At 50.0% G+C, this 20,539-nt stretch overlaps 1 protein-coding gene across 1 annotated transcript; it reads left to right on the top strand.

Moving 5' to 3' along the window:
• The first annotated feature begins 12,292 nt into the window (after positions 1 to 12,292).
• Positions 12,293 to 18,885, top strand: Nr2e3 (nuclear receptor subfamily 2 group E member 3). Its single transcript, XM_021172947.2, has 8 exons — positions 12,293 to 12,389; positions 12,868 to 12,994; positions 13,149 to 13,252; positions 13,353 to 13,574; positions 13,658 to 13,815; positions 14,611 to 14,851; positions 15,124 to 15,229; positions 18,753 to 18,885. The coding sequence occupies exons 1-8, from the start codon at positions 12,293 to 12,295 to the stop codon at positions 18,883 to 18,885; spliced, it is 1,188 nt and encodes a 395-aa protein (XP_021028606.1).
• Positions 18,886 to 20,539: the final 1,654 nt, after the last annotated feature.

Genomic DNA, 20,539 nt, shown 5'->3' with positions numbered 1-20,539 from the left:
TGAACTGAATGCCAGCATCCTCATCCTCTCAGCCTGACCACAGGACTCCTGGCTGCCTCCTGCATCTGAGCCCAGATGCTCTTATCTTTGCCTCACCCCCTACCCCCCACCCCCCACCCTCCGGTGCTCAGCACCTGCCCTTGCCCAAGACCCAACAGCATCATTCTCACCAGCACCAAAGCAGGAACCAATGTATGTGCACAGTGCTGATTTGCTATTAGGTGCCAGCCCCAGAACAGCATGTTTCAGAAGGGTCGTTTCCGACCTCCAGGTTGTAAGGAGCCGTAGAGTCTCTGCAAACCAGAGTTGTTCATGGTGCTAGCTAGCTCAGTTCTGTTTTGAGCTGTGGGGCTTGTGTTTGTTTGTTCATTTGCTGTTTTGGCTAGCCATTTCCTTTTCAGTCCTTATATGAATACTTAGTCTCGCATTTTATCATGGCAAGCAAACATTATATTAATTCAGCCAAGGGTGCAGCTGAAACAGTTGTCAGCTTCTAACAGCTGAGAGTCCCTGGAATAAGAGGCAGCTGGAGGCATTTGTGATTCAAATAGCCCAACCTCCATCATTCATCCAGAAAGGGCTTGGTAGTGGCAAACGCCTGGGGCACAAGCAAGCCAGCCAGCCATCTGCCCAGACCTTTCCAGGACCATGCCAGACTCTTTACCTCCATGGGTTGCCTCCACGGGTTGCTACAGCCTGGACATAGAAACCTGTGAGATCTCTCCACTGTTTTTTTTGTTTTGTTTTGTTTTGTTTTTTAAGGTGGGCAATTAGCAATACGCACTTGCTTCTTAAAGTTGCTCCATGTGTCCTACAGATTTGTGTATGTTGTATTTTCATTATCATTCAATTCTAAAGTTTTTAATGCCAGGATACTTAGGCTGGGGCTACGCCATGGGAAAGCAGCTGGCAATTCTGTGTCCTGAAGGTTCCCTTGCCCTCAGGCCCAGCCCCTCCCTTCTTGCAGGTCACGTGTTCTGAGTCCGCAGCCTCCCCTCGGCACCTGCTGCAGTGCCACTGGGCTTTCTGACTGGGTAGAAGTCAGCCCATCACCTCATCAGCCTTCTCCCTCCTTCCTGTGGTGTCCCGAACTTCAGTCAGCCTAGTCAGAAGCATTTCGGAACAGGCTTCGTTTCCTATCCTGTTGGCTTTTATTCTTTTTTAACAGAAGTCTCCTCACCAAGCCTTGCTGCAGGCATCTGTGTGCCAACAGAGCCTCACTAATGGTGAATCGTCCGCGTTTAAATCTGAGTCTGGATTCAGCAACTGTCCTTCCTGCTCTTTGCTCCCTAAGACCTCGTAAATGATCCTTCAGGTAGTGACACCTGGAATGCATAAAAACTGAGATTTCGCTAAAAATCTACCTCCGGCCATTTTGACAGGAACACAAAAATCCTTTTTAGAAGATACTATAATAAGAAAGGATGTGCCTGATCCTGTAAAAACTTGATGCCCCAGGGAAAGGGGATGATTGGGGCGGGGGTGGGGGTGGGAGGTAAGGTAGAGGGGGGAGTTGGGGGAAGCACTGTCTCAGAAGCAAAGGGAACGAGGGATGGGATGAAGAACTCGGGGAGGGGAGACCATGAAGGAGGGCAACATTTGGAATGTAAATAAATAACATTGTTTAATTTTAAAAATACTATAATATTTTATGCCACTCACCGTGCCAGTCTTTGATTTGGCACAATAAATCCAAATCCCCTCATCATCCGTGCAGCACCCATCTTCCGGCAGCGAATGGCACACCACATGAGTCAACGTGTCAGAACGGATGCTAAGGTAAGGTGATGTCACCTCTAAGGGAATCTTTGCGCTTTGGTGGAGAAAACCAAACTGGAGACATGTCTGGCAGCAGGCTCTGGGAGGGCGAATGTGGGGAACTGCCATAGGCTCTCCACATGTTCCCGAGTGGGGGAGGGGAAATCTGGCTGTGGGAAGCCACAGAACCGGGGAGTCCGGGGAGGTAGAGAGGGAGCAGTCCAGGCTCTCTGGGCCTCACGGAGGCCAGAGACAACAGGTTCTCAGTCTCAGACATCTCAGACACTGCTGTATGTCACAGAAGAGCTGAGAACAAAGAGAGGGCCAAGAGCCCTTGGTCCAGTCTGGTGGCTGGTAACACTGGGAGGCCTTCCCAGGGGAGATTAGGCGTGGCTCTTTAGGGGAAGGCCTATTCCATTGTTCTAACATGGCGGGTCTTGATGAGCAGAGATGGTCCATGGTTTTAGAGCTTTACTGTAGAAAGGCAGAGACAGAGAGAGACAGAGACAGAGACAGAAGGTGAAGGAGAAGTTGGCCATGGCTACGTGGAGAGAAGTGGGAATGGAGGGGGAGAAAGAGAGTGAAAGGTGAGAGTAGGAGAACAAGAGCTTAGGAGAGTGAGGAGAGGCCAAGCAGTCCCTTTTATAGTGGGCTGAGCTCCCTACCTGTTGCAGGGTAGCTGTGGGGCGGAGCATACCTGGCTATCGACAGGTAACTGTGAGGGTAGAGTCCAGCCAGAATGCCAGGAGCTTGGGACATTGTCGGTGGTGACTGACAGTCACAGGATTATGGAGTTGGGGCCTCTGTGGTGTCAGGGGCCTGTGTCTGGGAACGTGGCTCACTGTTCTGTCCCTTGTAGAGTTTTCTACTGGGTCTCCAGAGTAAGCTTCGCTCTACCAGAACACAGGCTGCCTTTCACAGTCCCACAAAGACACTGGAAACTTTGCCAGGATTCATCACTAAGAGGTGATGAGGAAGGTTTCTACAATTTTACATTTCAGTAAATATGCTAGAATTCAGAAAGTCTGTGGAGGCAACGCTATCGGGATAATGTTGCCATCTTGTGTTTTTTGTGGGTATTGCAGGTCAGCCTGTTAAACACTTTTGACCCAGGATGAGTAGGGAAAGTCTCTGATTTGCACCAGAGACGAGGGGCGGAGACCTCAGCCCTTGATCCTCAGCTGTACTTTCCCCTCCTGACAGGAGAGGGCGCGAGTGCTCAAACTCAAGGATTCCAGCTAAAGGGATGCTAACTTCTTCCTGTAAGCCGAAACCACACGTGGCCAGAACCCATCAGTGAGGACACATTTAAAAGGGGAGTGAGGGAAGCAGAGGGGAAAAGCATAAAGTCGAATACGAATGATCAAAATAAATCACCAACCACATTAACCGAGTGGTTCACTCCTGTGTGTAGACACATTTATAGTGACTTTTTATGATATAAAATTTCAGTCACAAGAAAAATTATAGATAAGAGACGGTGAGACCCATAAAGTTTAAATATTGCCGGCTCAGCCACCCTTTCTTTTATCCTGTTTGGGCACGCTCAGGATTGAGGCTGCAATCTGTGCCCACTGTGCAGTGACTTCCACCTCAGGATATACCCAGTCCTCATTAATTTAGTTATTTTTTAAAAACAACTTTAAAAAAAAAAATCCAGGCTGGAGAGGTGGCTCTGTGGTTAAGAGTACTGGCTTCTTGCTCTTCCGATGGTCCTGAGTTCAAATCCCAGCAACCACATGGTGACTCATAATCATCTGTAATGGAATCCAGTGCCCTCTTCTGGTGCATCTGAAGACAGCTACAAATATAATTAGATATATTAGAAATAATAATAAATATATTTTTAAAAAAGAAAGGAAAATAATCTTCTGGCTCTGAGGTGGCTCGGCAGGTGAAGGTGCTTGCCACCAAGCCTGACTAGAGTTCGATCCCCAGGGTAGAAGAGAACTAGTTTTTGAAAGTCATCTTCCAACACATAAACCCTCAGACAGTAATAACAATAATTAATACTTTTCCATTGCTTTGTTGGAAGTTTCAGAAGCAAATCTAAACACTGCATGCATGATAGGTTTCTAACAGACTCGGCTGATTTATTCAACATAATCACAATGCCACTGTCACAGCAAACTACACTAACACTTCCTTAGTGGTGTGATTGTTGCTGTTGTTTTGAGACAGGGTTTCTCTGTGTAACCCTGGCTGCCCTGGAACTCAAAGATCAGGCTGGCCTCAAACTCACAGAGATCTATCTGCCTCTGCCTCTGCCTCCTCAGAGCTAGGATTAAAGCCAGCCCTCCACAATCTGATCTGTGGCCCAGCAGTGAACTGGTTTACAATCCAGTTCAGCAGGTGTGGGGTGAGGTGGGAGCTCATGGCTGGATTGCTGCAGGCTACAGCTGTTCTCAGAAGAGACCAGCCCTGCTGTCGGTGTGCCTGCCTTATAGTTTAATGAAGGAATTAGAGCAGAGTCAGCATGCCCACCCTACACTTATATAATTTGCTCATAAGTATTTCTCATTAGTATTACTCCAATGATTGTTTCTGTTTCAAATGGGTTTTTGTTGTTGTTTTATTTTCACAATAAGCACAGCCTTCTGCTGTAACCTCTGAACTACTGATACTCGAGAGACTTCAGTGCTGTGTACAGTTTGCCTCTGCGTTCCCTACCCCCTGCCAGACGTTCCAATCCTCCCTCCAGCCCACGGCAAGCATGATACACAGACAACTGGTTTCTGTGCTGTGTCCTCCTGCAGCAAGCCCAGGGCTCTCTGCCCCTTCCCTGGCCGCTCCCCTAGTGTTAAAATGGCACTACCCATAAAACTCCCCCTTAATGAGGCCATTCTGAGGAGACAGCACAAGACATCCTCCATGCCTTTGTGTCTCCAAAAAAACCAACAGTCCTCCTGATAAGCAGAACTCCCCAGGTGCCTGTCCTTGAGATCTTAGAGAAATAACAAGCTCAAGGGAGACTAGGGCCTCACGTTTAAATCATGGAGAAAAGGTAATCAGAGGTCGGGTCACAGACAGTTAGGAGTGGCCATGAAATTAGTCCCTGAACAGACACACATTAACCCGTCCCCCTCAGTCCCATTCCACCAAGTGATTACAGCCCTCTACTCCCCTTTTCTGTGAACATTCACAGGATTCCTAACTATACTGATATAAACCCAGTGTTTTCTGGACTCAGGGTTGCTTGCCAGCATTTACGCAGTGAGTGCAAGGCAGGTGATCTGAGTTCAAATCTGAAACAATAAAAGACTCTTTTGCGAGTTACAGCAGACTTCACAATTCTTGGGTTCATCTGAGTTTCCCGTAGACTCAAGACACAACATTTCCAAAAGCGTTGCTCTGGCATCTTATGTAGGAGCCTCGCCTTAGAATCAAATAGTCGACCTCAGCCTAATGTAGCAGCTCCCTTTCAAAACAGACTGTCAGAAATGTATTTCATCTACTGAGGAAATAGAAAAGATCAGTTAAATAACAAGATTAATGCTAAGCACTACATTAAACAGACTGATGTGTCTAAGTAGATTTCATATCCATCCGCATACCTCTGGCTTAGTGTGATTTTTGGTTTTGTGATATTTTGTAACTTGCTATTTCCTTCTTCCCACACAGAATCCTTTTCAGGACCACAGAAACCTGACGTGGTTGCACTGTGGATATAACTCAGGGCAGAGGGCTTGTCCAGCATGCCCAGGGTCCTAGTTCAATCCTTAGTACCACAAACGAAATCAGCATCAGGGAAGGGAAACGTGTGCGGCAACAGAGCAGTGGAACAAACTAGGTTTCTTCGTGTGGGGGTTTAGTGACAGGAGACCACATCTTGAGAGACTGGGACCCTGTCCCTGTCTGTGTAAGAAATTTTGACAGAAGACATGAGCAGAGGACTCCAGAGGAGCTGGGGATGTGGCTCGGTGGTTAAAGGGTAGGCTATGCAAGCACAAGCACCTGAGCCTGGATCCCTAAAAGCCCCGAGGAATGCCAGGTAGGTGTGGCAGCCTGCCTCTAACTCCAGCCTCAGAAAGTGAGGATGGGATCCCTAGATAGATAGATAACCATATTGATGAGCTCTGGTTTTGATTGAGAGACCCTGTCTCACAGAATACAGGGAAAGAGCAGAGGAGGATAATTCCTGACCTCAGTGTTGGGCTTCCCCATGCACACACACACACACACACACACACAGAGAGAGAGAGAGAGAGAGAGAGAGAGAGAGACCGAGACCATGTACAGAAACACGTGTTCTGTGTAGGGAGAAGTTTGAGTCAGATCTGGGCAGTGCAGGGTGAAAGGATAGGAAAAAAACCCAGGACCCTCCTGGGCCATCTTTCTTGTGTAGAGACTTGCTTTGAGCTTGTGTGTTTTCTAAAACACTTTTCTAAGGAACAGCTCTTCCATCTCCCTGCAGGAGAGCCTCCGTTTAGCAGTTCTGACAAATGAGAAAATATAGATAGCTAAGAAAGAGTATCGGGAAGGAGAACAGTATCAAAAGTCACATAGGAAATGTCACTGTGTGTCACGTTAGAGCTTGTCTTCTGCACAGCTCCTCTGGAGACTTTCTGTAATCCTTGCAGCTGTCGTTGTCACAGTTTCCAGGACCTCAAGAATAAGTAGATTCGGGCAGTGATGTTCTGTGCCAACTCATCACATGTCACATGTGGCCTGTCCTCACCGACATATGTGCATTCCTGCATGTCCATACATACACAGCTTTGGTAATTCTCCAACATACCCTTGAAGTCCCAGAAACATTCTCTGAAAAGCCAGCATGGAAGGCAAAGAGGTTCCTGTAGAGAAATCCCTTCACTTTGCCCATGCTTTGGCTGGCTGGACCTGTTGATACATGTTAACAGGGCATGGTGGGCAACAGTGTTAATTCCAGCACTTGGAGGCCAAGGCTCAGGCTGGACTCTATGTGGAGACCCTGTCTCAAAACAACAACAAAAAGTAAATACAATTAAAAAACCAACTTTTATATGGGTTTTCAAATTCTTCTGTACTCTCCCCTAACCCCTGCTGAGATGCCTCCACCCCAAGATCTGATCTGTGGCCCAGCAGTGAACTGGTTTACAATCCAGTTCAGCAGGTGTGGGGTGGGGTGGGAGCTCATGGCTGGATTGCTGCAGGCTACAGCTGTTCTCAGAAGAGACCAGCCCTGCTGTCGGTGTGCCTGCCTTATAGTTTAATGAAGGAATTAGAGCAGACTCAGCATGCCCACTCTATGCTTAATCTGTTCCTACGTGTTTCTTATCAGCATTACTCCGGGTAATATGATTTCCCACCCACTCCCTCAGTTTTAAAAAACTGAAAGCACTTTCTTTGATTCTGATTTCAGCTGTAATGCATATTCAGCAGGAAATATTTTTAAAAATAGCTTTTTGTTTTACTTCTAATGAGAACTTCTGCCATGATGAAAGACTGGGGAGGAAGCTCCGTGAGTAAAGTGCTTACTGTGTGAACGCAGGGACCTGAGTTCAAATCCATGGTGATCACATAAAAGCAGTGCATAGCGGTGTGTGCCTGGAATCCCAGTGTTGGGGGAGAAGTGGGCAGATCCAGGGGACTCATCATTGAGCCAACCTGGCTGTACTGGGGTGCTTCTGGGAGAAACTATCTCAAGGGAATAAGGCGAAGCAAGATACCTCTGTCCTCTTCCAGCATATGCACATGTACACAGACACATATATACATACACAGACACACACATACACATATATACAACACAGACACACACAGACATATATACATACACAGACACATACATACATAGACACACACAGACACATATATACATACACAGACACACAGATTCATATAACACATATATACATACATAGATACATACTTACATATGCATATATACATACACAGGCACATATATACATACACAGATACATATATACATATATTCACACCCATATGTATGTATGCAACACACACACACACACTCACACACTGTTCTGCCCTTCAGAGGGCCTGGCAGGAGGGAGGAACTGACCCAGATATGATCACCCAAGCATCTCAAGTGAAAGAAGAAAGAGCCTTCCCTGCAGTGGGAGCCTGTGATAGGGTTCTCTAGGTCTGTTCAGGTCTTTAAAATGCTTAAGGGCAAAGACTTCTCCTTTGATGGACTGGGCAGCTGGGCAGGAGAGATCTGATTACTTCTAAATGTTATCTAGAGAGCAGAATAAAGAGCCTTTGTTGAGAAACTGCTGGTGTCTGCCCAAGAGTGTCTGCCTTTCTGAGTTCTGACCTGTCTACCACCCATCCTAGAAAAAGAAGCCATTGATCCAGGTAGGCCAGGCCAAGAGGCCTGGTATCCTGTGACCTTTAGTCTCCCGAGACCTATGAACTCAAGCTAGAAGCACAGCTTTGGATGGTTTGAAGCGGAGAGGCCAGCAGATATTCTCACCGTCTGCGGTGGCTGTATAAAGTCCTGTGGCACACAATCAGCATCCACAAGTGGAGGTTTTACTACAATTGTAGCAGGATTCAATGTTCTGGAAATGTCTGCTGGTTAGGTTTGGGGAGTAAAGTTGCTGCACCTCTAGCTCTGAGGAACTCACAGACCACTGTATCTCTTCAAAGAGTGAGGATGCCTCGGAGTGTGGCTCCGTTGGCAGAAAGCTTGACTAGAGCGCACTAGATTTCATTCCCTGAACCACACAGACCAGGTGGCTTGCCTTTGAAATCCCAGCACGAAGGAGGCAGAGGAGAGAGGATCAGAAGTTCAAGGCTGACCTCAGAGCAGCTGTGGCTGCCTACACAAGGACTCAGCCTATCAGCAACCAACACTGAATCCGGGAGGAGCTTAAGGGATCCTCCTCTCCCACGACCAAAAGATTCTGAGGGAGAGACAGCCATTGGGGCTGTCTCGGTATACCACCAAGGAACCCTCCAGCCCCATGGTTCAAAGCCATGGTTACACAGACATTTCCAGTTAAACTCACTGGATCTCAAAGCAAAGCAAAACCCCCATAAAGTCAAAATATGTTTGTTTAAAGGAAGGAAGAGGAGGGGTGTGATGCAGGTGGGAGGGGTTTAGGAGGTATATACTGATCAGAGAGAGCCTTATGCATGTATGACATTGTCAAAGGACAAACTAAACGTTTAAAGAAAAGGGACAAAGGTCAAGGTCACCCTCCGCTGCATACATAGTGAGTTGGAATCTAGCCTCGAGTACGTGATACCCTGCCAAGTAATTGACCCTGGGAGGAGATCTGTTCCAGGGACCTCATGCTGTCCACAGGACTAGATCTTGCAGTGCAGCTTCTGGAACGCAAGCCAGTCACCAACTTTGCAGGCATCGTCCCAGGATGCAGAAGCTACCTCCTCTGTCAGACAGAATCCTGGTAGGTCAGGCCTCAGGCCTGGGCCCTAGACAGACCCTGCCAAGCCCAGGCCCTAAGGAGGTCAGCAGTGCTGCATGCACTGTTCAAACCCCACCCCCACCCCACCCCACCCCTCTGGGGAGTCAGAGGAAGCTGCTGACCTGTCCCCTAGAGGAATAATTGCATTAGTAAGGTGGCCTCTGGTGGCTTTGTCAGCAGTTCCAAGGCTTTGAGTTGAGTAATCCTTTGGCGTCTGCCCCAGCAGCTGGCAGTCACAGGCTGGGGGAGCCTCCCCCCCCAACGCCCCCCCGCCCCCTCCCCGCCCCCTGCCAGGCTCAGCTAACCCCTGCACAGCATATCTCCCGTCATCTAACCATTGAGGAGTCGTCGTCGTCGTCGTAGTCGTCATCGTCGTCGTCGTCGTTCTTGCCCTTATCACCAGCACAGGGCTCAGTGCTGGGAGAACCCAGCATGCCAAGACTGTCAGGAGAACACAGATTCAGGAGCAGACCTTCTGTCTTCTGATCAGATGCTAAGCTAACCTCTAACCCCATTTCTGGGGTCTTCCACCTGGACAGATGAGAGAGAACACACCTGGAGCAAGCTTCAACATTAAGGACACAGCTTGGACCAGATTTAGCAGTAAGGAGTGGGCATATTGAGAGGACACCCACTCTACTTGTTTGCTCTGCCTTCAGGGCATTCTTCAGGGCTTGACCAGAGGAAACGCCCCATGGGGAAGGGACTGCGTCTCTCCTGTGGTCAGTTTCTCTCAGCACCTGCCTAGAACACACACCTGGTGGGGTCAAGTCTCTGGGCTCCCTGAGGCCCAAGCTGGGGGCTACCCTAGGACTTTGTCCCTTCCTCAGTCCTTCCTCTATACCGTCAGCCCCAAATGAGGCCCAAGTCCACCTGGGAAAGAAGCAAACGACTCCCTTCGGCACTGGCCTCACCCTGCCTCCTCCCTCTACCCTACTAACCCTTTACAGTACATCTCCCATCCCCCCCCCCATGCCCCAAAACACATCCACCTGCTTTAGAGATGAAGAATCGTAAGTGCACAGAGCTCAGCAAATAAAGTGCCAGGCTATGTGCTGGCCAGCAACTGTCCTTCAGGCCCTAGGTCCTGTCTTCATCTGGCCCCTCCTCTTGGTCACCCAGGTGTTTCGAGATGCTGGGATTTACATCCAGCTCCATCCCTGCTTGCCTCTTTACTGCTCCATAGCTGTACAGCTTGAGGCAGCTTACCTCCCCACTCTGAGCCTCTCCGACTCAGTCTCTTAGCTGTGAGGCCCATAGTGGCAGCTTCTGTGTCGGGCCACTGTGAGGTGTATGAATGACAGTGGTGGTTTGTGTGAGAAGTCTCCAAACTCTTCCCCAGAGCACTTCACCACTGAGACTCTACCTTTGACTCCTCCTACTACCATATCCATACCCATAGGTCCTACATTGCCCTCTGCACTGGTTCAGCTCAACCCTCGGCTCAGCCTGGCCTAGTCTGCCCCTTGTACATGACTGCACACCCCCAAGTCCTTGGACCCCACTCACATGTCTATGCAGGTCAGTTGGGGATGAATGGGATGTCGGGGCATAGATCTTAGGTGAGGACAGAGACTGGTGAGAAGCTGTCACGAAGCTGTCACAGAAGCCATGAATGTCTTCGAGACTGCCCGCAGAGAGGATGGAAGGCTTGCTAAGGTGACTTGGACGTGTGGGAAGCAGATGACATGTCTAGAGTACAAACCTTACCCTGAAGCCCTGATTTGGCTGCTAAGTGGAGCTTCAGACCTTGTCCATGAAGGGTCCTAAGGGGCTGGGGACAGACAGGACATATGAGAGGCTCCTGTCCTCAGCGGATCACCCTGCAAAGCCCCTGAGCTGACTTTCCAAATCCCCAATAGTGCTTCCCTGTCATAGTGAGGGTTAAGCCCACTTAGGAGGGCATGCCCCACCCTTCTGTCCTCTTAACTCCATGATCCCTCTAGATGCTCCCAGGTTCTAACTCGGGACAAACTCGTCCTATCCCACTGTGAGGCAAGGGCATCTGGGGTGGGCATCTCTTCCTGCACATCAACACGCTATTTCCCATCCATTCGGGCCTAGGGAGAGGATGGCAAGGGGCAGAATAGCAGGGACAGGAAAGGGTGTTCCCTGGTGTTGCTTCAGTCTTCTTTGCTAGTATCAGGCACCAAAATACATTCTGGGAATCATCTAACGTCATGTTCCCAACTACAACCTAAGACAGGCATTGTATCACACCAAGAGGAGGAAACTGAGGTTCGGAGAGACTAAGTCACTTGCTCAGGGAAGCACGGCCCACAACAGAGCAGAAGCATGCATGGAGGTGAATCTGTCCTTACCCTAGCCTCTCTTCCTCTGGGAGTCAGGTACCAGGAGACACAGATGCCTCCTTCACGAGCTGTGTCCTACCTCATTGCCCCATGGGAAAATGTCCACCAGCATCTCCTCTGCCCCCAGCCTGCCCAATACCCTCTGCTGGACCTGATCACAGAGACATATAGAGATGTGAGTCTTCTGTGGGGCAAGTCCCCAAACCACAAGCCCCAAGCAGTCCTTCATTAAGAGACTAGGTCGAGAGCCACCAGGTTAGAGGGTAGGCATCCCAACGTGAACAAGCAACAGAGATAGAAACCTACACAGACACGGTGATACATATATGGTCACACATGCCTCGAATACATGGCGAATGCCACAAAAACATTTGAAGTCCCTGGGTAGGTGGGATGTGTAACCCCCCCCCATTACGATTTGTCATTGAATAACAGACAGCTGAGAGTATGTGGTCTCAGCCAAGCTCCTTGCTCCCATACAGTGTCTGTAAGGACAGCAAAGGATGGACCGACCCCCGGGCAGGTTAGGCAGCCTAGGAATCAGGGCTGACTGGCTCCCAGGGGCACCTGGGTAATGCTGCAGGTGTGGCCAGTTGATCCCCTGTGGAGACAGTAAAGATTAAGAGGATCATACACTGTGTCCAGCGCTGTGCTGGCAGAAGTCTGGACCCAGAGTCAGGGTGGTGAGAACGCTTCAGAAGGAGGAAACGCTCTTAACTTACAAGGGAAGGGAAGTAGAGGAGAGACAGGCACAGACAGACAGACAGACAGGGGTTAAAGATGGATGCATCGGTTGGGCCCAGCAACTTCTAGCAGGCAGGCTACCCTTAGGATCATCCATATCCGATGAGCTCTACAGTGGCTGCCTCCACTATGCCCGTGTCTGTGGCGGCCTCCAAGAAGGAGTCTCCAGGTAGATGGGGCCTTGGAGAGGATCCAACAGGTATGATTTTTCTGGAGGTGTGGTCTGGACCTTTGAGGAAGAGAGTGTAAGCAGTAGGTTCAGAGAGCCACGAGCGAGCTTGAGCCACATAGCCCCAGCCCCAGGGCTGTGAGCAAGCATGAGAGTCTGCTGGCAACCCCAGAGTCCTAGAAACTCAGAGGCCAGCAGAGCAAGACCCAACAACTGGCTGCTGAGGCAGGAAATGGGTGCTCTTGAGACACAGAGAGATCTGTGAGAGGCTGCAGCCGCCCACAGGGGAGGAATGGGGCCAGGAAGGTGGAGGCCATGGAGGGAGAAGAGAAGGGAAAGGGTGGGAGCAGAGGTTAGGATGTCACAGTGAGGAACCTGCTGTTTCCAGTGGGAGTCACATGGGCGGATCTAGTTTGAGGAACGTGGGAACCTATGGACCGGAGGGAAAAGGGGTGACTAGGGGAGGGAGTGGGGAGCTATCTCAGTTCAGCCCTGCCTTCTTGCTCAGGTGTGGGCCCCTCGCTCCAGTGCCGAGTGTGTGGGGACAGCAGCAGTGGGAAACATTATGGCATCTATGCCTGCAATGGCTGCAGTGGCTTCTTCAAGAGGAGTGTGAGACGGAGGCTCATCTACAGGTGCCACAGCTCTGCCGGCCTGCCCTGGTGTGCCTAGCATGGGTGGAGGGCGTTCAGGGAAAGCAGAAGACGAGACCAGGGCAAACATATCCCAAGTCAAGGCCTAGAGTCAGGGCATGACACTGCCCCCCCCAGGAGCTCGTGTCCTCTGCAGGTGCCAAGTCGGGGCAGGAATGTGCCCAGTGGATAAGGCCCATCGAAATCAGTGCCAGGCCTGCCGGCTGAAGAAGTGCTTACAAGCAGGCATGAACCAAGATGGTGAGTGGTGGGCACGGTGAGGTGGGAAAGGCAGGAGAGAAAATGGCATCACTGCCAAGGGGCGGGTGCGTGTGTGTCCTGAGTCTCCCTGCTTTCCAAGCTGTGCAGAATGAGCGCCAACCTCGGAGCATGGCTCAGGTCCACCTGGATGCCATGGAAACAGGCAGTGACCCCCGATCAGAACCAGTGGTAGCCTCTCCTGCTCTGGCAGGGCCCAGTCCCCGGGGCCCCACGTCTGTGTCTGCAACCAGAGCCATGGGCCACCACTTTATGGCCAGCCTTATCACCGCCGAAACTTGTGCTAAACTGGAGCCAGAGGACGGTAAGTGGGAAGGCAGTGGGCGTGGATCCTCACGCCTGGCTCCCACAGAGCAGCCACTGAGCTCCAAACCTCCTCCTCTGTAGCTGAAGAGAATATTGATGTCACCAGCAATGACCCCGAGTTCCCCACATCCCCCTGCAGTCTGGATGGCATCCATGAGACATCTGCTCGCCTGCTCTTTATGGCTGTCAAATGGGCCAAAAACTTGCCTGTGTTTTCCAACCTGCCTTTCCGGGACCAGGTATACAGCACAGCCTGCCTGCTGGAGCTGGGCCAGGAACAGTGAGCTTGGGGAAACATGGACCCCTGGGCTGGCGAGGGATGGAGACTTACACAGTTTACCTCAGGGTACTTGTGTCTCTGAGCTGGGGGGTGGTTAGGGCAGTGACAGTGGAAGTATGTTAACTCCCCGAGGAAAGGATGCTAGCCAGAGATGTGTGGAGCCCGGAATGGGATGCGGAGTAGGACCTGTGACTCTCTGGATCCCATTGCCTTTTCTTCTGTGCAAACTGTCTGACCTGTAGCCATTCTGTGTGAGACAGGAATCAGCATACCCTGAACAAGGAAGTGGTTGACTGTGAGTTCTTCAGAGTAGAGGCTCCCTGTGATTTCAGGCATGAGTGTCCCCCAGCCTTTCTACATCTGAAAAAGAACTCTGAGCTTTTAATAGGCTGGCAGAGATCTCACAGTGGTCCAAGAGAGAGAGGTCCAGAGGTGCTGAGCCCTCAGCCCAGCTATGTGTTTGGAGGGAATGGCTTGGAAGAGTCAGCCAGTCTCTTGAATTCTCTCAGTGTGACACTCTGGGCTCATCTTGAGGCTGCCCAGCATCCCTAGACTTACCCTGAATGGCCCAGTCACAAGGCTATCCTGGATAGAATCCATGGAACATCTGAAAACCTGGGTAGCTGAGCCAGAGCCTTTGTAGGAGAAGGCTCTAGGCACCTCGAGGGGCTCTTCTGCTCCTGGCCAAGGTGGCAGGCTGGGAGTGCCGGGAGCTACGTACCTGTGCTGACACTTGAGCCCTCTCTGATCACAGGTGATCTTGCTGGAAGAGGCATGGAATGAGCTTTTCCTTCTTGGAGCCATTCAGTGGTCTCTGCCCCTGGACAGCTGCCCACTGCTGGCACCACCCGAGGTGTCTGGCAGCTCTCAGGGCAGGCTGGCCTTGGCCAGTGCAGAGACGCGCTTCCTGCAGGAAACCATCTCCCGGTTCCGAGCTCTGGCAGTGGATCCCACAGAGTTTGCCTGCCTGAAGGCCCTGGTCCTCTTCAAACCTGGTACTGAGCCTTGATCCAATCCTTCCAAAGACATGGTTGGGAATAAAATGGGGGCTGGGGGAGGCAGGTTTCTGGTCACTTCTGTCTGCTGGGAACCAACATCAACTCACCTGGGTGTAGAGGGACAGTCGTCCTTCTGGGGGAGGGGAAGCAGAGAAAAGGGGTATGGCCGGACAAAGTACTTCTGGGATGTGGGATTGAGGCTGGCTTCTGGAAGGGAGCTCACTGGTGCTCCTTCTGGAAGGGAGCTCACTGGTGCTCCTTCTCCCCAGAAACACGAGGCCTGAAGGATCCTGAGCACGTGGAGGCTTTGCAGGACCAGTCCCAGGTGATGCTAAGCCAGCATAGCAAGGCTCACCACCCCAGCCAGCCTGTGAGGTGACAGCAATGACCCACCTGCCCACCTGCCCTCCCCACTTGCCTCTTTCTTCCTACTTGCCTCTCCCATACCATCTCTGGGCTTCCCTGCTTAGACAGGATAAACGGCTCAGTCAGCCACAGTTATCCAACATCTCCTGTGGACCAGGCGCAGTGCCAAGCCCAGGAGGGCACCAAGAGACAAAGCCTACGGGGATGTTCATCATGGTAGCCACATCAAAGGCAAGAACCATCCTCGTCAGGTGTAGAGTGGCTTGTGTCTGAAGGAGTAGCAAATGGGCAGGGAGGTGGTGGCGCATGCCTTTCATCCTAGCACTCGGGAGGTAGAAGCAGGCAGATAACTGAGTCTGAGGCTAGCCAGAGCAAGTTCAAGGACAGCCTGGCTACACAAAGAAACCTTCTCTCCAAAAACAAATAAACAAAAACTTACTTTTAAAAGATAGGATGTCAGTATATAGTCTTAACTGGTCTCAAAGTCAGTACTGGGCTTACAGGTGTTTCCTACCAGCCTTTCACAGGGACCATGTGTGTCCATGACAGGATAGGATCTAAACAGAAGAGAAAAGTCTTATCTATGAAGGTAGAGCGAGCCCAGCAAAAATGTGTTCTTAGACAGGAGTCAGGTATGGGAGGTTCAAAAGAGTCTTGGTGGTAGGAAGGTGGGAGATGAGCCAGAGAGATACCTTGAAACCAGTCGGACTCGGACTAGAGCTCAGAATGCCTAGTCAGATGAGAGAGGTGAGGAGAACCCCTGAGGTTCTGTGAGAGGTGGCTTTCATGCACGGGACTGAACCCCATGCAGACTGGTGGGCAGTATGCACAAAGGGCAGAGCAGTGACTTCCCTGTCCGGGAGATTCTGTGCCTTGGGGAGTGGCTGTAGGGACCAGGGAAACAGACTGCAGTATACAACTCTGAGAACTGGAAAGGGACAGATTTGGCATTCGGCTAAAGGAAACACACACACACACACACACACACAAACACACAAACACACACACACAGGCAAAGAGATGTATCTGGAAGCAGACAGAGTACAAAACTTAAAAGGAAAGTTGAGTTTAGAAGGAACTTGCCAAGCTTAAGTGTGGAAGTCTCACTGTGGAGATGTATGGAAAAGCCAGGCATGAAGGAACAGGGCTATGGCCAGCCAGTGCAGGCTGCACGGAGGATCCCAACGTAGTCTAGCACCAGGTCTTACACTGAAGCACCAGGTAGTTTATACCACGAATCCAGGCCTCTGGACTATTCTAGACCACACTGTCTGCCATCTTCCTGAAGAACTGTGGTGCCATAATCACCTTTAGTTACCTTGCAGCTAGGCAAGCTCTGCACCACATGGTACAGGGCCAGAGGGAGAACAGTGAAGCTTTGGCATAGCTCCACATGTGTGGTCATCATTGACATTCAGAAACCAAGGCTCTTCCTGGGTCAAGTTTGCTCTGGGACCAGCCCTCAGAGGCACCCTGGCCTGTCAACTGTGTATTATTGCAAAGGTACTGGGGAAGACTTCTTATGGAGAGGCAGGAGAAAGTTGAGCCACCCAGAATCTGCCAAACAAGCATGAAGACCTGACTTTGGCTCCCCAGCACCCACATAAGAGCCAGGCATGGTGGCAGGGATCTGTCATGCCAGCACTGATCCGGGTGGAGACAGGTGGATGCAGCTTAGCTGAACTGACGAGTTCCAGGTTCAGTTGAGACAACTCGTCTCAATAAACAGGAAGGAAGGGCCAGGACTAAGAGTATTTGCTCACATGAGGATAGGGGTTCAAATCCCCAGCACCCATGAGAGAGAGCTGAAAATGATGGGGATAGCAGGTTAAATAAATAAAAAACAGTGCTGGGCAGCAGAGCCAGGCAGATCCTGGGAGCACTCTGTCCTGCTAACCTAGCCGAAATCACAAGGCTCAGGTTCAGAGAGAAACCTTGTCTCAAGGGAAGAAAGCAGAGATTTATGGGATGTCTAGTGTCTTCCTCTGGCCTCATATATACACCAGCACACATGTGTGTCCATATATGTGGGTGCACACACACACACACACACACACACACACTAAAAATAAAGTGGACCTTGTATGGTGACAGTGATTGAAGACTAGAATGCGACCTCTGGCTCTCCACACAGACGCTCCAGGTCACTTCTGCAGCTTAATATGTATGTCAGGCAGGACTGGGTGTCATGGCAATGTACTTTAGCCCAGCCTACAGAGAGAGAGATGCTAAAGCCCAGTCCCACTAATTCTACCCAGCCTTGTATGGTCTGTATGGTTTGCTCCAATACATTGTTTTGAGACTAAGTTCAATGTACTCCAAGCTCAGTCCTGAATTCACTACGCCAGTGGGGATAAGCTGAGCTTCCAGCCTCCACTTCCAGAGCAAAAGAGGCATATGCAGCCATATGGGGTCCATGTGCTGCTGGGGACAGAGCCTAGGATCTGGTGCCAGCTGAGCAAGAAGGGAAGGTGGAGCAGGGCAGGGATGGGGCGGGAGTGACTGCTTGCATGCTGCTCATAAGAGAAAGGGAGGTTTTAGCTGGGCAAAGCCACTCACTAGGTCAGAGAGTGAATGGCTGGCTTCTCATAGTTCTCTAGGTGCAGTCAAGCCAGCAGCTGCCTCGTGGAGCTCAGCCTTCTTGGTGTGTGTGTATGTGTGTGGGTGTGTGTGGGTGTGTGGGTGGGTTAGTGGGGAAAGCCTTAGGCCTTCTTCTCAAGGTCATCTGGTTCTGATTTTTTTTCCTCTTTTGTACTGGGGACACCTGATTTAGCAAATGGTTCTTATTTGAAACTAGAACGGGTTCTTTTTCTCTGGATATATCTCACTTAACTAACATCTCCCTTGACTTCGAATATTTGCAGTAGTAGTTCCTGTCATCAAAGGTGTTTCATGGACAGGAACTCATCTATGTCCATGTAGAACTAATGTGACTTAGTTATAGCACTCAGGATCAATGAGCCTCCAGACAGGATTGCTTCCAACGCCTCGCAGGCTGGGAGAGAGCTGTACAAGTATGGAGACTGGAGCTCAGATCCCTGGGATGGGCACAAAAGCTGGCAGGCATGGCAGGCCTGCCATTGCAGCACCTGGGAGACTGACACAGGATCCCAGGGGCAAGTTAACCAGAATTGGTGAGCTTCCAGGTCAGCTAGGGATCCAGCGTCAGTAAATAGAGAATGATCTAGAAAGACACTTGACCTCAACTTCCACCCAAACACATGAGCACCTGTACACACTTAGGGCACACAGACAGACAGACAGACAGACAGACACACGTACACACACACATCACATGCATATGCAAAGAAACCTCTCAGTTCTTAAATCTTGATGCATAGTGAACATTATTGAGTCCCTGTTTTCATCGTGTTAATAACCAATGGGAAGGTGGAAGTGAGTCCTCTAATGCAGGGGCTTTCCCTGTATTGAAATGCCCCTGGCTGGCCCTGGACAACTCCCTCCCCTCCCCTCCCCTCCCCCCACTGCCTTGCTCGGAGGCTGGCCTGACAGTGTCCTTTCTCCTGTTCAGGTTTGGGAAATTGCTCCTCCTGCTCCCATCTTTGAGGTTCCTCACGGCTGAGCGCATCGAGCTTCTCTTCTTCAGAAAGACCATAGGGAACACTCCGATGGAGAAGCTCCTGTGTGACATGTTCAAAAACTAGTGGGAGTGCCAAGTGTTCACAGGCACCCGGGCGGGCAGCACATCTTAAAAGCTAAATAGTTCCCTGCCTTTCTCACCCAGTAATTCCACATTCAGGTATTCCTACCTAGCAGAAATTTCTCCCAAAATATATTATTGGCATATTCATTGCCGTCCTAATCTTAATACTCTAACTCTGCTTGGACAGTAGAATGCATGGATGTATTGTTATATTCATAAGAGAAACAGCTGTGGCAAAAAAATGAAATAAAAAAATAAAAATGAACAGTAGGTCCATGAGACATGGAGACATTTCATAGGCTGGAAGTTGAACAAAAGCCAGGCACGTTTATCCTGTGTTCAAGACCAGAGGCAGGGAGGGGAAGGGAGGGAGGCGGGAATGAAAAGAAAAGGAAATGAGCAAAGAAAACCAGGATAGACTGAGAGAGAGAAAGCCAGAAGTCACCTCTGGGTGGGTAGGGGGTTGGAAGAGGGGAAATAGCCTCCCGCACTAGGAATGCCCTTTATTTGGGTCCAGATGATAAGTTGATAGTCATTAAAGCTCATTGAACACTTAAATCCATGCACTTTGCTGTATTTTATTTGACCTTAGTTAAAATAAAACCAGAAAACTGGGTCCCGGGCTCTCTGTTGAGACATGAACATAAGGTCTTTTGAGTTTTATCTGGGTTCATTCCAAGTCAGAGTCCAGGTGCCTCAAATCTGGGCAGTTTCCCACGGGATCTTCCTTCCCTCTGTAACGCACCCTCTTGGAGCAAGACAGTCACAGCTGTGTGTGTGTGTGTGTGTGTGTGTGTGTAAAGAATTCTTCTTTATCATCCTTAATCTCCCATAGAAGCACAGTCACAGGTGTGTGTGTGTGTGTGTGTGTGTGTGTGTGTGTGTGTGTGTGTGAGAGAGAGAGAGAGAGAGAGAGAGAGAGAGAGAGAGAAGAATTCTTCATTATCATCCTTAATCTCCCATGGAAACACCTGGCCCAACAAACCCTCTTTTACAAAGAGAAACCCAGGCAAGTCTGTGAGACCTGGAAAATCATTATAAAGGTTAACATACCGGCTGGCTGTGGTCCATCAATGAACACTTGCTTTTGACAAGTACTAAGCCCTGGTTTAGGTTCCCAGCAGCACCCAGACACACAGGGTTTACATCTGTCAGGCAGTGTGTACAGCAGCAGTGAGCTGGGCTGTGTTGTCTAATCCCCACATAACTCCCTGGAGGGTCAGTTGTCACACTTTCTGACTGCACTGCCGCAGTGTTGAATGGATACTGCTAAACTACGATGCTGCTTCCTCTCACCGCCCCTCCACTCCGAGATCAGCTAGAACATTCTGTCGCATTTCCTGTCTTCAGAGCAGAAACATCTGGTTCTGGAAGAAGAACACTTCCAGAAAGCCACAAAAGTCTAATTTCATTCAAATACCCATAGCTGCAAAGACAGACTCTCTACACAAGAAATGTTGAAAGGTAGGCTAGGCTAAGAAATTAAAAAGTTTGACAAATACTGCTCGGTGAAAGACCTTCACACCAGAGCAGGTCAAATATTTGAGATTCCGTTTTCTAAAAGCATCAGCCTGTGGCCAGCAGGATGGCTCAGTGGGAAAAATGATAGTAGTCACCAAGGCTGGTCTCAGTTTGCGCTTTGGGACCCATGTGGT

Source organism: Mus caroli, unplaced genomic scaffold (genome assembly GCF_978045245.1).
Source record: "Mus caroli unplaced genomic scaffold, Mus_caroli_1 scaffold_11, whole genome shotgun sequence".
Classification (NCBI taxonomy): domain Eukaryota; kingdom Metazoa; phylum Chordata; class Mammalia; order Rodentia; family Muridae; genus Mus; species Mus caroli.
Note: the sequence above shows the minus strand (reverse complement) of the source record. Positions and strands in the feature narration are given on the sequence as shown.

Coding starts and splice junctions, on each gene's coding strand:
- Nr2e3 (XM_021172947.2), top strand. CDS start 12,293: ATGAGCTCTACAGTGGCTGCCTCCACTATGCCCGTGTCTGTGGCGGCC. Junction 13,575..13,657: donor TAAACTGGAGCCAGAGGACG/GTAAGTGGGAAG, acceptor CCTCCTCTGTAG/CTGAAGAGAATATTGATGTC. Junction 13,816..14,610: donor ACCTGCCTTTCCGGGACCAG/GTATACAGCACA, acceptor CTCTGATCACAG/GTGATCTTGCTGGAAGAGGC.